The sequence below is a fragment of the Colletotrichum gloeosporioides genome (genome assembly GCF_011800055.1).
Source record: "Colletotrichum gloeosporioides strain Lc1 chromosome Unknown consensus_55, whole genome shotgun sequence".
In the NCBI taxonomy this organism is placed as follows: Eukaryota; Fungi; Ascomycota; class Sordariomycetes; order Glomerellales; family Glomerellaceae; genus Colletotrichum; species Colletotrichum gloeosporioides.
The window spans coordinates 522,652-541,017 of record NW_025544700.1 but is presented as its reverse complement, the minus strand read 5'-3'; the positions used below and the strand labels follow the sequence as shown (position 1 = coordinate 541,017).

Genomic DNA, 18,366 nt, shown 5'->3' with positions numbered 1-18,366 from the left:
CGAAGAGGAGCTCCACAAAAGCTTGATGAATTCTTTTTCCTTTTTTCTAATACCTAAGCAAAACATCCAAAAACAAAAGTGTGACGTTGAGCTCTGGCAGGGGAGATGAATTCCGTTGCCAAAACCTTTGCGTTAAGATAAACCAAATCAGGGAGCCAGAATCAATGTTTTTTCTATTTTTTCTTTTTTGCTAAATCACGCGACCTTGTTGCCTTGAGAGTTGCGGATGAAAAGAATGATACGGAACCTCACACTAGCTCTCCGTCGCCCCGGCCTCTTCCTCGGTTGGCTTTCTGCCATAGACCGACCAGCTAGAATGCAGTTAGCATTTACTACTTTAATTAAACAAACGTATCAACTTACAGGGGCCAGTATCCGTGGATAGACCTATCGTTCATGTTCTTACGGACGTCGACCAAGAACACTAGGACTTCTTCTCTCGTCCAATCGTGGGCTCTTGTAAAAGGAGCCATACAGAACCCCTCGAGACCACTAGTCAAGTTTTCGTTGGCCCATATCCCTAGCTCTTTATGTTTAGGGTCCTTGGGCCAGGAGTTTGTCGGCCACTTGAACCTATTCAACTTAATATCAATAAAGCCAGTGTCTTCCATCATTTTAACCAGAGGCGGAATCTGCTGAAATGGGCGTCCGAACTTCACCGAAGCTTCGTACATCAAATCTGTGCACTTCATCAAAGGGGAGTCGTCCTTCAAGGTCCCATCGTCTGACGTGGGAAAGAGGTCGGCCTCCTGAAGCTCGAAGTATCCGCCTGGCGTAAGTTGACTAACGCCATCAGTACGTTGATGGAACTCATACCAGCATTAATGATCAGAAATCCGTGGTAGTTAAGACTCACTTGAAAGCTTTTTTGAGGTACAGTGACCAATCGTTAATAGAAGAGTTCATTGTTCGACTATGGATATAGTCGAATGGACGAGAATAGGTCCATTCTTCGTCCAAATCGTCGATCTCGAACTTGACGTTGGGTGGAACGCTGCATCATATAAGAATTCATATTCCTCCAATTGGTTTCTGCGACACATACAATCCAGGCATCGATGGGGAAAGATCCATACCAAGTACCTGAACTTATCATCAGCTTTGATTCAAAAACGCGTGGGGGAATGATTACTTCGGCGTCAGGATGGTCCTCTCCAAACTCAACAGCCCAGATTCCCGTACCTGTCCCAATATCGAGCACACGTTGGACGTTTGAGTCTGGCTCATTCGGGGGCGCGAGCCCAAGTTTGTTATCAAAAGTCAACAGAAATAGGTTGTGTTGGAGATCTGTCCAGTTGAGTTGAGCGTCTTATTTCAATAAGAAGGGCTTCTCGTTGTTTTACCTAGTCTGTCTTGCTCTGGCTCGTCGTTGGGAATGTTGTACTCTGTGTCGGTTAGCTGTGGCTAATAATGACAGGCTTTCTGCAGTCTAGAAGAAACTTACTTCCATCTTTGTACTTGTGGTAAGTTCGACCATTCTCCACTCGAAATTCAAAGACCGAGCTGGTTACACTGGCGCTCGAAGATGCGATACTCTACCCCTCGTTAACCAAATGCTAGAAATCAGGTATTGCAAACGCTTACTCTTGCGTGCTCGGAGGCACCATCATCGACTACCTAAATTTTGCCGTCAGAATCATTTGACATACTTGAGAGGCTTCCAACAACACACCTCATCGGGAATAAGATCAATGGGATTGTTGGCCTGAATAGGAGGCGCCTGCGCAGCCGGAGTTGCTTCGTTGTTATCACCACACATTTTCCAAGAAAGCGACCTCAAATGCAATGTAGACAACGAGATTTCGCTTAGCAAGAAGGTTTGAAAGAAGCCACGTTTTGTTGTCTCTTGAAATGTGATCAGACTTCTTACCCCTCTTCTTGGCCATGGGTGGTAGTCATGCACGTTGGTGACAAGCAAGCCATATCAAGCGATATCAGTGGAGACTGCATTTTCCAGAACAGGAAGCTACGCGCGTATCAGGTTGCAAGGATCAAACGAAGATGATTCCACATGCTACCCAGTCATGGATTCCATATCTGTTGGAGGTTGGTAAAAGTTCGGCCGGGTACATCAGCCGGTCATAAGTCGGCCTTGGAAAGCTGTTCCCAACGAGTACGGGGCTGGCCAACGGCCAAATAAGTACAAGCCTCAGATTTATGTTGGAGAAGAACCACCGAAGCCCAGACATATGAGAAATGTTTCCATTCACGTTCAGAGATGAGGCTATGCTAAACTCCATTGTGTATTTGTTAGGACACACCGTCCGACAAACGTCATTGTTTACCGGGGAAGTTCCACGTATAACACCAAGTGATCGTATGGCTAGTTATCGGTTTTCTCCTCCGTTGGCTTTCTTCCATACAAAGAGTAGCTAATACTTCGTTAGCGAGTCCAACGTAAATAGTGTCGTGATACCTACATGGGCCAGTAGGCGTGAATAGATCTGTCTCTGAAGTCCTTCCGCACTTCTGCCATTAAGACAAGGACTTCCTCTCTCGTCCAGCCGTGGGCTCGAGTGAAAGGTGCCATGCACAGTCCTTCGAAGCCAGAGCAGAGATTCTCGTTATTCCAGAGTCCTAACTCCTTGTACTTAGGATCCTTAGGCCACCCATTTGAAGGCCACTTGAAAACATGCATCTTCACGTCAACGAACCCAACCTCTTCCATGGTTCTAGCAAGCGTAGAAATCTCTTTCCAAGGGCGCCCAAAAATGACAGCAGCCTCAAGCATCAGGTCAATACACTTCGACAGCGCATGTTCCGGCTTGAGAGTGCCATCATCGGAATGCGGGATAAGATCAGGCTCTTGTAGCTCGAAATAGCCGCCAGGGGAGAGATGGCTAAGTTGATTTTAGTCGAATCCTTATTCAGAGCTTTTTTTACGGCCATCTTGTCCAAGGAACTTACTTGAATGCCTTCTGAAGATACACCTTCCAGTCACTAATTGAGGAATTCATCATCCGACTATGGATGTAATCGAACGGTCGCGAATAAATCCACTCCTCTTCCAAGTCGTCAATCTCGAATTTGACGTTCGGGGGAACGCTACAAAAAGTCAGTGGGCCAGCCAGCACAGTGGCCGATTCAGATTCGATTGACTATCGACTCACTATTCGGGCATTGAATGCGAAAGATCCATGCCGAGGACCTAGCATACCAATGAGTCTCTGCGAAAATTGGAGCTAAGGACAACCATGCAAGTACCTCAGCATCCGGGTGATCTTCCCCGAAGTCAATAGCCCAAATACCAGTGCCTGTACCAACGTCGAGGACACGCTTCACCGAGGAATCCTTTTGGCAGGGGGGAGCAAGCCCAAGCGTGTTATCAAATGTCAACAGGAACAGGTTATGTTGCAAGTCTGTATATTAATCAGCATACCACAGTCCTTGCGAAAATAGACACGCATCATGGGCCTATTCTTACCAAGTCGATCGTTTTCAAGCTCATCGTTGGGTAACATGTATTCTAATCTCATTAACCAACCGCGTTCCGACGGCTTTTCGGCCATGCTTACTGCCATCCTTGTACTTGTGGTAAGTCCGACCGTTCTCGTAACGGTACTCAAGGATCGAGCTAGATACGCTAGCGCTGGAAGATGAGATGCTCTGGGAGGCAACTGTGAGCATATTATGCTTCAAACCCAGACGAGTCGCCTACCTCTCCAATTGCTGACACGTCGTCGGGTATAGACTGAGGTACACTTTTATCAGTAAGCTGTAAAACATGCGATACCACTTTGAGATGTCTGAATTACCTCATCCGGGACAATTTGGATAGGGTTGTTGGCTTGGACAGGAGCCGAGGCGGCGTCGGCCGCAGGTGAAGACCTATTGTCACCGCACATGGTCAATCAACGTCAATAGTTGTGATGAAGATGAAGGGGAAAGAGAGCACAACGGAGGTCTGCACAAGACGATTGTTTTGCTTCCCACGAGACGTGGACTTATCTCTCTACCCCTCTTCTTGGCCGGGGAAAGTCATGCACGTTCGCGGTGAACAAGCCATTTGCAGTGTTGTCCGTGGATACCGCATTTTCCAGAATGGGAAACAGCGCGCGTATCAATGAAAAGTGATAGAATTGGCATTGATTTCTCTTACGAGGCTCCATTACCTTACCATGCGGGTGTTGGTGTTGGTGGCCGGATGCTACCTGCCGGGTATCTCTACCAGGGGTTATGTTGGTTCCAGGTCACGGTTCCAACAGAGCCATGCGCGATGATGGTTCGACGAATCGTGGTTCCGGACCCATCAAGGAAATGAACCCTGTCACCTAAGCCTTGACGAATGGTGTCTTGACTCTACCGAAGAACGGCTCGTACGTTGAACACCATCCATCGACAGTGGCAGATGCGATGAGATTCAGCTCGCCACCTCCTCCCGTGCACCCAATGCATGCAATGTTGTTACCATCTGCGTCCACCCTTTCCCAGCCGGGGCCTTTGCCTGAAGGGTCCTTGATAAATCCTGCCCACAGCTTTTGCAAATATTGACTGAGTTCTCTTTGGTAATCTGTGGCACCGTCTTGAGGATAAGTGCCCCAGATCATGGCCGTGTCCGTTCCATGGGATGCACCCAGCTCATCAGAAGTGTAGCCCTCGGCAGCGAGATTCGGAAACGAGGCATTGTAAAAATACCTCCAGGTCGGGATATTGCTCTGAGATGAAACACTAGAGACAAGAAGGGCGGGCTTCAAAGGGGTCTTGGTTAGTAACGGATGAGAGAACTAATGAACAAAAGAACCAAGACTCACGCATTGATAGACCACTTCAGTATAGACTTGAGCAGCAGCACCAAATAGCGAGATACCCGTCATTTGTTGTTTGACAGCAACAATCTGCATAATAGCGGATATGAGATCTGAGTCGTTGCCAGTGAATACGCTAATGACTTGCGCAAGCATTGCTTCAGTGACGTTCGAAAGATCCAGGCCATAAGCAGGAGCTAAGTAGGTTCCCTCCTGACCTGTTGAGCCGATCAAAAGCGGGACCGGGGCAACACCTCCAGAGGCTCGAATTGGAAGGTATGGAAGCTCCTTTTGCGTGATATTGTCGTTCACCGGGCTGAAGTCCAGACCATTCGCAACGATCAAGTCTCGGATAGTCGTGCCATCGACTGCACGCACGCACCCGATCTGATCTTCGCCGTCGCATCCAAGAAGAGACGCGAGGGCAGCCCATGATTGTGGACCAGACTCCCGACCAATTGCGCTTACTGTGGCCTGGCCGCTCGAGCATGCCGCCGCGCGGAACGGAGGATTGGAGTGAATGGTGGTGACGAGACGGTCAACTGAAGATCCACCTGAAGACTCTCCGGCTATCGTGACTTTCGATGGATCTCCACCGAACGCATTTATGTTCTCTTGGACCCATTCGAGGGCCATCCGCTGATCCAAAAAGCCGAGATTTTCTTCTTCCAGGGGTAGTTGAGGAGAATTTGGGAAGCCAAACACTGTATCTCATGGTTAGCAAGCTACCTCAAGAACGGAATCAACCAACACACCATTGAGTCGATAGTTGAAAGTCACAACAACTATGCCCTGCTCAGCGGCGAATCTGGATCCGTCAAACATGGGCTGGCTGGCTGTGCCCTCCCGCAACCATCCGCCATGGATCCACACAAGAACCGGCCGACCCGAGCTCTGACATCCCGCTCCGGCTGGTCTGTACACGTTCAAGAACAAACAGTCCTCGCTTTCAGGAGGCCCATCACTACCTGATTTTGTCAGCTCATGATTCACGAATTGTATTATGCCACTTACTTCCAGTGACAGCAATGCACTTGTTCCCCCACGCTATAGCATTCAGCGGGTTTTCATCATGCTTCAGCAGGGCTTTTGGAGGGAGAAATCGATTCTCTTCGACAGGCGCCTGCGCGAAAGGTATACCGAGAAACTTATGCACAACAGCCGTGGTAGATGGAAATGATATTGTTGTACCGATGATTGTACCAGCATCGATGACAATCGACGGTGATGGATCAATCTGACCAGCAACACTGGTGCAAAAGAGCAGAGTAAGAGCCAACCCAAATGTCAACATCTCGTCAAGTTTTACTGATTCGATATTGAGGAAGATGTTCAATCATTTCCATTTCAGTCTCTTGCTTGGCTTTTATGAGTGCTGGTTTATTCCAAGGCCATAGCTCAATGCTCCGCAGAGGCGTAAAGAACGGAACTCGGCCCTGAAGCAAGCCAGCCGCCGGAAGAGCGTCCCGTCGGAACACTTGCATCCAGAATTCAATCGAAACTTTTGCCAGAAATGACGCGTAATTGGCTAGCTGATTGACGGAAGTTCTCTTTGCTTTCCGGAGAGCCTGCTGTGCCCTCGTAGTGCAGCTTGCAATCAGCACAGAGAGAGTTAGCGTTGGTGAGGAATGGGACTAGCTGCAGTGTTTATCCAACCGAAACGGATCAGGTGCGCTCTTGAAAGTACCCTCCAACCGCAATAGCCTGTAGAAGCTCCTGCTCTTCTCAAGTCTTTCGATGATACAACCCTGGTGCTTCTTGCAACCCTTCAGTCTGGTTTCCCGCCCGGTTTGTTGGGGTTCTTACGGAAACAAAAGATTGGCCAGCAAGTTCCATTTCAAATTTTGCGTTAGGTCGGTGGCATTTGCTTGAATACACGGCCAGGGCTAGTTGATTTGGGTTGAAGAGTCTCATAGTCACCATGAGTGTCAAAATTGAAGCGCAATATACATTGAATAAGAGTCGAGTACTTCAACTCCGAAACTCGTCAGGATGTTCCCCCTCCTCTAGTCTTTTCTGCATGAAGTTACCTCGATAGCCGCATTTCTCTATCTGCATCGCGCCTGATATTGAGCGGGTCAAAGGTTTAATAAACGCCGGGGATCAAACGGTAAGGGACGTTGGCTTTGATAGTCTTCCATGAATCACCGTACTAAGTAAAGAAAGTGAGTAACGTGTTCAAATCTCAAGAATACTAGGGACTTACTCTCTCCGAAAGGTACTTATCGAGGACTGGGACACCTCGCGTGGCAAAATCGTAGAAGAAGAAGGTAAACACCGGAATGGCAACGGCCCAGCCGCCACAGGTGAAGGCATAGGCCGTACGCCAGATGGTGTAGCCACCGTAGTTGATGTGCCTTGCAAGAGAAAACAGGCCACCGGCATATGGCTTCCCTTTGTTGGCGGGGTCCTTCTTGAAAATCATGCGTTGCGTTTCCGAAGCCGCCTCTGTCAGAATGCCAATCATGTAGAATGCAAGACCGATTGCGACTGCCGGGGACCCCAGTATCTCCGATAGAGTTGTGGCGCTTGACAGCGCAGATGTCGCGGTCCAGACAGACAGGCAGGTGTTGAGTGAGTTGAAGATCGTGTTGAAAAGCGCGATGACTATGGCCGACGACGGTGGCATGTCTTGTTCCGACATGGTGAGAGCGGTGTAGATCTGCTTAAGGCTGCTACCAAACGCCATGAACGTGACGATGCCATAGTAAGGATGGATTTGCGAAGTCGCTGGGTTGAGGACCATGCTTGAGTTCAACGAGGTTCCGCCGACCATTTCAATCACGTTCTTCGCCCAGCCGCGCTGAAGAAGAGCATGTTGAAGGAGCACGTCTGCCGCACGCAGGCCAACAAACAGAGTTGTGCCAATGGCATTAAATCTCTTGACGCGAGACACGTTGTCGTGCAAGTCTTTCGCCATGGCTCAATGGCGTTCTGGGGTCGATTTTGAGAGACGACTGAAAATTAAATATGTGTGATCAATTCGTAATGAAATGGATGGATGAAAAAGTTGCTCTCGTAGTTGGCGTGCTTGGACGTTATGTATCCGAGGGCGCCAGCTCTGTAAGTTGCTTTCAATCACCGTTGATAGTCCGCGCTACTTGGGCACGACGATGATAAATCTGTTTCTGCTGGATTCCTTCGGTGTAATGGTTTGACAATCGCAGAGATTCGGACGAAGAGCGTGGCCTTTGATATGTAAGCCGCTCGCAACCGGCCCCCGATTGTGATGGTGTTACTCGGAGATCATCGGACACCGATTTGCCGGGTCTGTGCCCGAGGAACTTTTTCAGCCTTTGGCCAGGTCAGCCATTTCCAGACTTCATCCTTTCGCGGTTACTTCTAAACACCCCCTCTCAACATGTAATGGGGAAGTTCTGGGCGGCAAAGTCTTTATTTCGTGGTCGATCCGTTGTTGTGTAGGGTGAGCACCGAAATACAATAACACCATCTTGAGGACAGTACATCACACGTTTATTCTGTCATTTTCACACCAAGGCGCCTGACTAGGTGCCTGTTGAAAGTCCGTTAACCAAATAATAGAGCCCTATCGACAGGCCTATGAAAGAAAATCGTTTTTCCAGGCCAGCTAAAACCATATGCCTAGATAATTCACCTTTCAGCTGGTGTTATTCCGGTAGCTGGAGCTGGGGTTGACTTTTTTAGCGGTTTCTTCCCAACGATAGTATATCTATGATATTTGTCAGTCAAATTACCATATGATGCATGTTCATCGGTGAGATTCTGGACATACATGGGCATATAAGAGTGGATGCTGGGATCTCTCATGTTCTTACGAACATCAATGAGGAAAACCTGCACCTCCTCCTTCGTGTAGCCATGGGCGCGCGTCAGGGGTGCAATTGCCATGGCTTCTGCGGCATCGACAAAATTGTGGAAGTTCCACTCGCCAATCTTCTTGTAGTAGGGATCCTTTGGCCAGGGATTAGAGGGCCACTTGAAGCGCTGGAGGACAACGTCCTCGAACCCGGCCTCGGTCATCATCCGCTCCATCAAAGGCACGGGTATAAATTCCCGACCAAATTTCACACAAGCCTCTCGAATGAGGGAGGCGAACTTGGCCAGTGGTTTCTCTGGGGGCAAGGTGTCGTCATCTGCCGTGAGAACGAAGTCACCCTCTTGGATTTCGAAGTAACCGCCCGGTTGGGTGAATCTGGTTCAAGAATCAGTCAAAATACATGCTAGCAGGAAGAACATCCATGATCCAGATGACAGGAAGAATAACCATGATCCAGATGATGATTAAACAGTTCTTTTCCTGTGTTCTTCAAACGAAGCGTTTCGACTCACTCGTAGGCATTCTTGATCAACCTCTTCCAATTGGCGATGGAACCATTCAGAAATCGAAGATGAATGTAGTCGAACTTTTGTGAATATAGCCACTCTTCTTCAACGTCGTCAATCTCGAATTTCAAGTTTGGCGGAACGCTTGAGACGGTGATTAGTTCTGATAATCTTTGGGACCATGTTTCGGGGAGCCTACTCTTGTGGCTGGATAGGAGAGAGGTCCACGCCAAGAACCTGTGATCAGCCCAGTCAGATATATAAGGATCTGGGGTGCTTTTGGTGAAACCGCCGCCGATTTTCTTACCTCGGCTTCAGGATGTGCATCAGCGTACTCGATTGCCCACAGACCAGTGCCAGTCCCTAGATCGAGGACGCGATTGACCTTTGCGCCCTCGTCGCATGAAGGTGCGAATCCCAGCCTGTTGTGAAACGTGAGAAAGCAGATCTCGTTCTGCATGTCTGAGAATGGGATCAGCAGGGCAATCGAGCATCATTTCGGTAATCCACAAACCAAGTCTGTCGTTCTCTTCTTCGTCATTGGGCCAAGCATATTCTGACGGCTTTTGTTAGACACGGCTTGACCTACTAGTAGATTGATGGGATGAGTAGATGCAATCTTACTTCCATCTTTGTACTTATGGTATGTGCGGCCATTTTCGATCCTGTTCTGCAAGATCGAGCTTCTCAAGCTTGTCGAGTCCGAGATGAGAGACTGCATGGTAAAGAGGCCTCAATCAGTTCACACCCCGCCGGAACTCAAAGAACGAAGCTTGACTAACCTGCACCTCAGCTTCGCCATCAGTGTTGTCGAACTATGCTTGATTAGTTTGCGTTTTCGTGGCGTCAAATCAGAGAGGCGTCGCGCGAACCTGGTCGTCAGGGACGAGCGGAACATCTTGAGCTGTATTCGCCATGGCTCTTCTCGGTGAGGCGGGTGGGCTGAATGGAATTGAAACCGAAGATTTAGAAGCAGACTTGGAGTATGACTGAGGAAGAACGGAAACCAGCAGCGACTTGTGTGGCGGCAGGATCGGCAGACAATCGACCGTTGCCCCTCATCTTGGCCTGGTACAGTCCGTTGCGTTGACAGCGTCCGCCCCTGACTTTGTGGCCCAAAAAAGGCAAAAAAAGGGGCTTTTTACTGAAAAACCACCAAATCGCCCCAAACTTCACACCTTCATAGCTCTATGCGTACGTAATGCGTACGAATAAAAAATATATCAATTAATAGCCCTCGATTAGGTGATTATAACGATATCTTTTTTATTCGTACGTATTACGTACGCATAGAGCTATAAAGGTGTGAAGTTTAGGGCGATTTTAAGGGGTTTTTTAAGCGGACAGTTCAACGCAACGCGCCAGGGGTTTCGTTTTTTCTTTTCAGCGTTGCGTTTAGTATCTACTAGCCCAAAAACCCCCTAAATCGCCCTAAACTTCACACCTTTATAGCTCTATGCGTACGTAATGCGTACGAATAAAAAAGATATCGTTATAATCACCTAATCGAGGGCTATTGATTGATATATTTTTTATTCGTACGCATTACGTACGCATAGAGCTATAAAGGTGTGAAGTTTGGGGCGATTTGGTGGTTTTTAGGCTAGCGGAAAATTTTCCTTCCGGGTCAAAGTCGGGGGCGGACGCCGTCAACGCAACGGACTGTATGAAGAACCAACAAGCGAGTATGCATGATGCAGGCGAGCGGCGTTGTTGCCTCTTTGTATCAATTGTGGGGCCATGCGAGAGGAGGAGAGAGAAGGAGAACATCCTGGGATTCTGAATGTTGAATCTGCCAATGACGAAGACCACGATGGCGGTCGTGTTATGAATCCTCTCTCACAGGCTCTAAGAGCAGTCAGAGTTCATGAGGAAGCCGCCTAACTCGACAGATTCAGTGGAAGTCGACTTCACATATTTGAGACTCTAAAAGCGGCTCAGTTTGAATCAAGTGTTTGGAAAGACCAAATTGAACCAAGGAGCACAGGCTCAGTTGGTCCTCGTTCAAAGGTTTGAGAGAGTTTCGGCCACCGAGCTCGTATGCCACATAAGAGCGATCGACTCTGGTTCGAGTGAGATACTCAGAAAGAGAACCAGAATACATGACAAATTACAAAGCTGGGTAACAGAGTACGATAGTTGGGGGTCCTGAAGGTCGCATGTTTGATATTTGATGCGTGATTGATGAGTTGAAAGATCTAAAGACAAGAGGATGTAATTAATCAGGAGACGAGTGAAGCATTTGGTTTCTGGCACCAAAACTTTGGGTTGAAGCTCGCATAGGCCGGTTTTAATAGCAACCAACTCAGGGGCTAACACTTGGGGTATCACTGATATCAAAACCTAGGCTGTGGATAAAAGAAAATATGAAATCTACAAACAGCGTTATCACGCTAACAAGGGCTTCAAGCTGTAGATATAAGATGTGAAGCAATCTGAGTCTCGCGGGGTCTCGAAAGTGAGGATTACAGAAGGGAAACGCCGCTGGAGGCACTTCCAACCTCGCTCATCATCTCCAGGTGATGATTTCCCCATGATCAAAACGTATAAATCATCAGAGACCTGGGGTCTTGCACGGCAGTATGCCTAAAGCCAGGTCAAAAACAAGATCAGGTGGCACCCAAGGCTTTTGGACCTGTAGCATAAGTTGTATCTTACCGAAACACTTGTTGCAGCACCCAGACGATCTGAGTAACGCATAAGCGTACAGCTTCGATTTGCCTTCAGGTTCCAAACGAGAAACACGAGGTATTTCAACTTATTTGGTCTGCTTATGAAGAAAACTTTGCTTCCATTGATCACAGTGTGTGTCTTGTGAATCTGATTGTATGTTTTGCTACTAAGCAAGCAGTGGGTTTTGAAAGGCACTTCTCGAAAATACCCTTAATTGAAAACAGGCGGCCAGGCTGGACAGAACGACATCAAGAAGAAACGAGCTTTGTAACATTAAACGCCAGTGTATCAAAGATCTTCATCCACATTTCGCATCATCCGTTAAGCTCCAGAAGTTCATCAAAGTTCATCGAGCAGCCTGCGTAATAAGCACCCAGAACATACAGCCAAGCTTTAACCTCATAACCAATAGAAAGACTTCCTCCTCTTCTTACTGGTTTGCAGCAACAAAGATAGCCCTCAATCCACACTTTGGTGTGGTTTCCATTAGTTATTTACAGCTAAAGCCAGAGCTTCACCGCATGCTTATCCTCACTCCTCGTCCTCGTTTTGCGAGTATCACATTGAATCAACTACCAAAGAATCCAAGTTGCGTTACGAATACGAGATGGCACCGGCTGCCTTTGTGAGGAGGCTAAGCACGGTCTTCTCGAGTTTCCGGGTTAGCGGTATTGCTCTCGAGCAAAGCACTGTGCGCATCGTGACCGAGAAGATTCCCCTGTCTGCTAACTGAATTAAATTCCAGTCGCAGGCCATAGAGCAAAAGACAAAGAAGTCGCAGGCTCCTACTTCTACACTTGCTCTATTGAAAACATGCCTACCTTTGACCAACCAATGGAACTCTGGGATCTCGTAGGGTATATGATGAGTGCTGAGACCATTACTCAAGCTGAGAAACCACAATGGCAGCCTTTTCTTGAAGCCGATAAGAAAGGACCTAATCCAGCCTCTTTGATACCTTCGTGCCATTTGGCAGTTTCCGGAAACAAGAAAGCCTCATCACTTGCTCAAGTTCTGTCCCTCATCGTCGTTATATGGGTAAGCACTTCGAATCAACCGCCTGAGAGACCGATTTCGTCACAAATTGTTTCACTAGGATCACACTCTACACAGCATCAACCCCGGCAGGCTCAGTAACTGTCAGCTTTGTTGGTGCATCTGGTGCGACTGGTCCATGAACCACCCAAAAGCGGCATTGCCTGGTTCATTATCAAGTCTCTCTCACAGGGTTCGCTTTTATGAAAGAAATGCATCTGTGGTTCTTCGTTTCACAGGCTTCCTGCCTTGAGCCTGCCAGTTACAATTCACACAATGTCCACTGCAAATTCACTACCACGACAGTCAAACAATGAACAAGATTCAAACGTGATATATATGATATATAAAAAATAGCACTAGCTAACGCCTGCCCCCAATGCTGAAGCTTGACGGATATAAAAAAACATAACATTTTACAAAGATTTCTTTTGCCCCCTTTCGTAACACATCTGCCTCGCACCAAGATCATCATCTTTCATCTGCAAATCATTTACTCCTCATCCTCATCAGGGACCTATTGCATCATTGTTAGCAAATCATCATCTTGATCAGAGACGGATATCACTTACGCCCTCGTGGAAGTCCCGTCCCTCCTTCGTCGCGCGGATGACGCCGGCCCTCACGCAGAAGTCGCCAAACCTCTCGCCCTGCTCCCTCTCGAGCGCGTACCTCTTCAGCAGCGGCTTCATGATGGCGAGGATCTCGTCCTCCTTGATGCTCTGGCGGTACAGCTTGTTCAGGCGCTGGCCGTGGTAGCCGCCACCGAGGTACATGTTGTACGCGCCGTACGCCTTGCCGACGAAGGCGACCTCGGCCAGCCACGGGCGCGCGCAGCCGTTGGGGCAGCCCGTCATGCGCATCACGATCGAGTCCTGGCGCAGCCCGTTCTCCTCGAGGCAGTCCTCGAGCTTGCTGATGAGCACCGGCAGGTAGCGCTCCGACTCGGCCATCGCGAGGCCGCACGTCGGGAACGCCACGCACGCCGACGACGACAGCCGCAGCGCCGAGAACTGCACGTTGTCGAGCTTGTACTGCTTCATCAGCGCCTTGAGCCCGTCCATGTCCTCGTCGGCCACGTTGCTGAGGATCAGGTGCTGGTTGCCCGTCAGGCGGAACTCGCCCTTGTGCACCTTGGCAATCTCGCGCAGGCCCGTCTTCATCTGGAACTCGGGCGTGTCCTCGATGCGGCCGTTCTCGATGAAGAAGGTGAAGTGGTTGAGGCCGAACTCGTCCTTCTGCCAGCCGAACGTGTCGACGTTGCTCTGGAAGTGGAAGGGGCGCTCGGGCTCGAACTTGTGGCCCCAGAGCTCCTCGACCTTGCCGCGGAAGACGTCGAGGCCCATGTCGTCGATGGTGTACTTGAGACGCGCGTGCTTGCGGTTCTTGCGGTCGCCGAAGTCGCGCTGGACGAGCATGATCTTCTCGCAGGCGATGTGGACCTGGTCCGTCGAGACGAAGCCGAACATGCGGCCGATCTGGGGGTACGTCTTCTTGTTGTTGTGCGTGGCGCCCATGCCGCCGCCGGCGATGAGGTTGAAGCCCGCGAGCTTGCCGTCGGCGCCCTTGATGGCGATGAGGCCGATGTCGTGGGCGTAGACGTCGGTGTCGTTGTGGGGCGGGATGGCGATGGTGATCTTGAACTTGCGGGGCAGGTACGTGGGGCCGTAGAGGGGCTCGAAGTCCTGGACGGCGTCGCCGGCGACTTGGGTCTTCTTGTCGTTCTCGTCGGCGAGCCAGATCTCGTGGTAGGCCGAGGTGGAGGGCAGGAGGTGGTCCGAGATGATCTTGGAGTAGGCCCAGACCTCGCGGTGGTAGGCGGACTGGTTCGGCAGGGAGGAGCACATGACGTTGCGGTTGACGTCACCGCAGGCGGCGATGGTGGTCATGAGCGCGCGGTTGATGGCCTGCATGGCGGGTCGGAGCTTGCCCTTGACGACGCCGTGGAACTGGAAGGTCTGGCGGGTGGTGAGCTTCATGGTCTCGTTGCCGAGCTCGTTGGCGATGTCGTCCATCTGGATCCACTGCAGCGGCGTGGAGATACCACCGGGCAGACGGCAGCGGATCATGAAGGAGTACGCGGGCTCGAGACCCATGGCCTTGCGCTCGTCACGCACATCACGGTCGTCCTGCATGTAGGTGCCGTGGAACTTGGTGAGCTGCTGGTCGGAAGCGGAGATGGCGCCGGTGGAGGTGTCGTTGAGACCCTCGACGATGGTGCCGCGGAGGTAGTTGGACTGTATCTTCATGTCCTCGTTGGTCAGGGGCGCGGGCTCCTCGGGGAGACCGTCGACGTTGTCGACGCCGAGCGCGGCCCAGATCTTGGGCTCCCACTCGTTGTAGCCGGTCTGGTAGCCGTCGGGGTCCTGGTCGTCACCGAGACCAGTGTCGGCGAGGCGCTTGCCGCCCAGGTTGGCGAGGACGCGGTCCAAGTCCTTGGCGGGCTTGTTGTAGTAGATCTTGTCCTCTTTGCGGGGCCAGTAATGACGGTCACCGAGACCAAAGACGGAGTAGTTGACGTTGGAGAGGTCGAGCTCGGTGTTGTCCTTCAGGGCATCCCAGAGAGGGCGACCGTTCTGGGGGAACTCACCCTGGCCAGCGGTGGATGAGACGAAGATGATGTTCTCCTCAGAGGGGAGGTCCTCGATGGGGTAGTCCTCCATGACCATGACGGTGGTCTTCAGGCCGCGGGCCTTGCCGCGGTTGCCGAGGCGCTTCGCGACGGTGCCGGCGTTGCCGTTGTCAGAGGCATACAGGACGGTCAGAGGAGCGCCGAAGAGACCCTCAAGCAGCTGGTTGTAGGCGTCCTTGGCCTTGCGCTTCTGCTGGGCCCTGACCTCGGTACCGAAGTCCTGGGACAGGTTGGCGGCGAAGACGGGGTCCTTCTTCATGATCTGGGTCAGCTGGTTGTCGCGGTCAAGGAAGGCCTTGAGCTCGCTCTTGATGCGCTCAGAGTCGAGAGAGAAGAGGGGTTCGCCCTTGGCCTCGTTGGCGGGGTTCCAGCGGTACAGGGGCCAGTAGCCGACGTCGATGGCCTTCTTGGTCTCCTGGAGGACAGTCAGGGGCGAGTCAGCCTCTCCGTTGTACGGGAGGTAGGCCAGGACGACGGAGGGACCGTCGTACTGGTCAGCCTCGAGCATGGCCTGCAGGACCTGGGTGTAGGAACCGTAGACGGCGGTGGAGGCGACGTAGGCGTTGCCAAAGTTCATGGCATACAGACCAATGTCCTTCTTGCGGCGGTTGGCATCAGCAGCGGCACGCTCCGAGTAGGGGGTCGAGTCGATGATGAGCATGTTGACGTTCTCGCCCGAGGCCAGGACGTGGTGCACACCAGAGTTGCCGAGATCGTAAGCCCAGGCATCAGAGCCCACGAGCCACAGAGACTCCTTGCGGAAGAGGCGCTTGCTGGAAAGCAGGTTGCGCGCAATGGAGGAGCCGTCGGTCTCGAGGCGGGGGATCAGGTCATCGGCGATTTCGCTGGCCTTCTTGGCATCGTCGGCGTTGGCGGCCCAGCGGGCGAGCCAGCTCTTGGGGGACTCGGTCACGAACTGGTTGCTGCTGGCGGCCTCCTTGACCTCGTTAACGAAGCGGCCGCGGCGCTCCTTGCGGGCCAGCAGAGAACCGAAGCCGAACTCGGGGCTGGCCTGGATGGAGGCGTTGATGCCGGCGTTGCTGGACTTGAGCGCGTTGGCGACGTAGGCGCGCTGGCCGAACAGCTGGTCGAGGATCTTGGTGTACGAGGTCTCGACCTTGGGCTTCTCGAGGCCATACTCGAGAGCCTCCTGGGGCACCTCCTTGCGGCCGACCTCGAGGTTCTGGACGGGGGTCTCGAGGTTCAGGTTCTGCAGGACGCCGCGCAGGGCCTGGATGACGGTCTTGGGGTCGATGTAGCCCAGCTGGTAGCCGACGACGGTCTGGACGCCGCCGAAGCCGCTCTTCACGCTGGTGAGAACGTCAATGAGGACGGGGCCCCATTTCGTGGTCTTGCGGTGGATCTGCTCGAGGACGGCGATGCGCTTGACGGACTTGGGCAGGGTGTCGACGAGGGCGGAGCTCAGCCACGGGCGGTACAGTCTCGGGGTGATGATGCCGACCTTGGAGAAGTCGCCGCCGCGGCGGGCCTGGTCGATGACATCGCCAAAGAAGTAGGCGCCGGAGCCGAAGACGAACAGGCAGTTCTCTGCGTTGGAGGGGCCGGCGTAGAAGAAGGCCTTGTACTCGCGGCCGGTGGCGCGGTGGATCTGGGCCCAGATGCCGTCGGCGTATTTGAGGATGTCCTCGGAGGAGATGACAGGCAGGGCCGACTCAATGGTGGTGGCGTTGGAGGAGACGACGGACGGGGGGCTTTCGGTGACGCTGTGCTCGGCGGAAGACTGGACCGAGGCGCGGGACGAGTCCGCCAGCTTGGAGTGCACGGACGAAGCGAGTTCGGAAGAGCTCAGACCACCCAGAGTGGAGGAGCCGGTCGGCGGCACGTCGGGACGGTCTGAGGCGACCGGCAGTCGGCCGTCATCGGCGTAGATGCCGATAGCCGCTTCCGTGCCGTTGGTCTGCTGGAACCGCCTGGCAGCATCAACGTCGAGGATCTCTCGTACGAAGTCGGGGTTTTCGGCCTCAATGGCGGCGTCCTCGTCGCTCGAGGCGGAGGCGAAGAAGTGAATCACGCCCTTGCCGGAGCGCAGCGCCAGAGCGTGGGCCGTCAGGGCCATGTCCTGGGCCTCCTGCAGAGACTCGGACTGCAGGAACGTCCATCCCGAGTTGCGGATGGCTGTGATGCTGGAGAAGTCGGGGAATCCGGCGGGCTGGAGGGCGACGTGGAGGACGACGGGGTAGTTGGCCAGCTTGTACAGGTGTGCGATGGCCGGGAGGAGGACGGTGGAGGATGTCGTGACGGCGACGAGCTTGCCGGCGCGGGTGGGAGTGAAGACGGAGAGGAGGGGGTCGGCGTTGTGCCTGACGTGTTGGACCTGTCGACGGGAGAAGCAATTGTCAGTTTCCAAAGACTCAATGGCGTAGAGCGCGTTATTCTTCTCCTGGCGGTGCTCACCTCTGGGACGGTGTTCTTTGCGACGAGGCTCTTGTCGCCGCGAGCGACGTAGCGCTTCAGGTGGGAGGAGAACTCGGAGTCCTTAGCCAGTGAAGGCTGGACGGAGACGACGACATCGCTGGAAAGGTAGGCGATTCTCGCGACTGGGTGCACATCGTGTCAGCTTCTGTCTCTCATCCTTCACCATCGTCGACTTCCATCTTCATCGCCGCCCGTCCTGCTCTGCCAGGGCCGCCCACTGCTGGCGGGCTGCTGGGTGCAGGATTGCGACAAATAGCACAGCTCTGATTGGTCGCAATCCGGTCCCGCTGTAGACTCGCTGGAATTACAGTGGGCAGAGCGCTGAAGGAGGACGGCCTGCAGCCAGTAAAACCAGGCGGGTGTCAGGAACAGAACCAAAACTTACCGGCCTCTCCAGGCGTCTGAATCTGGCCTCTTGTCGGTGCCATTGCGTTGGTTTGTCTGGGTATATGGGTATGGGGAGATATTTCGGAGGAGTTCGAGGGAAGAAGGCTGCGTTCTGGCCCCTTTGCGTTTCCCTCTGCTTCGTTCGTTGGATTC

The 18,366-nt window shown here is 52.2% G+C and overlaps 2 protein-coding genes across 2 annotated transcripts; both read right to left on the bottom strand.

The window, feature by feature from the left end:
* Positions 1–253: 253 nt before the first annotated feature.
* On the bottom strand, positions 254–9,967 carry GCG54_00013443 (putative methyltransferase tdiE; the record flags this gene model as incomplete). Its single annotated transcript, XM_045413296.1, has 25 exons — positions 254–311; positions 364–783; positions 857–994; positions 1,046–1,083; positions 1,133–1,287; positions 1,344–1,385; positions 1,445–1,535; positions 1,585–1,617; positions 1,673–1,737; positions 2,421–2,466; positions 2,489–2,840; positions 2,908–3,045; positions 3,111–3,148; positions 3,205–3,359; positions 3,425–3,466; positions 3,516–3,606; positions 3,659–3,691; positions 3,756–3,828; positions 8,500–8,919; positions 9,057–9,194; positions 9,250–9,287; positions 9,358–9,512; positions 9,565–9,606; positions 9,675–9,765; positions 9,923–9,967. The coding sequence occupies 25 exons, from the start codon at positions 9,965–9,967 to the stop codon at positions 254–256; spliced, it is 2,937 nt and encodes a 978-aa protein (XP_045262492.1).
* A 3,284-nt stretch (positions 9,968–13,251) lies between these two features.
* Positions 13,252–18,254, bottom strand: GCG54_00013442 (Sulfite reductase subunit beta; the record flags this gene model as incomplete). Its single annotated transcript, XM_045413295.1, has 4 exons — positions 13,252–13,275; positions 13,331–17,725; positions 17,806–17,948; positions 18,212–18,254. The coding sequence occupies 4 exons, from the start codon at positions 18,252–18,254 to the stop codon at positions 13,252–13,254; spliced, it is 4,605 nt and encodes a 1,534-aa protein (XP_045262491.1).
* Positions 18,255–18,366: the final 112 nt, after the last annotated feature.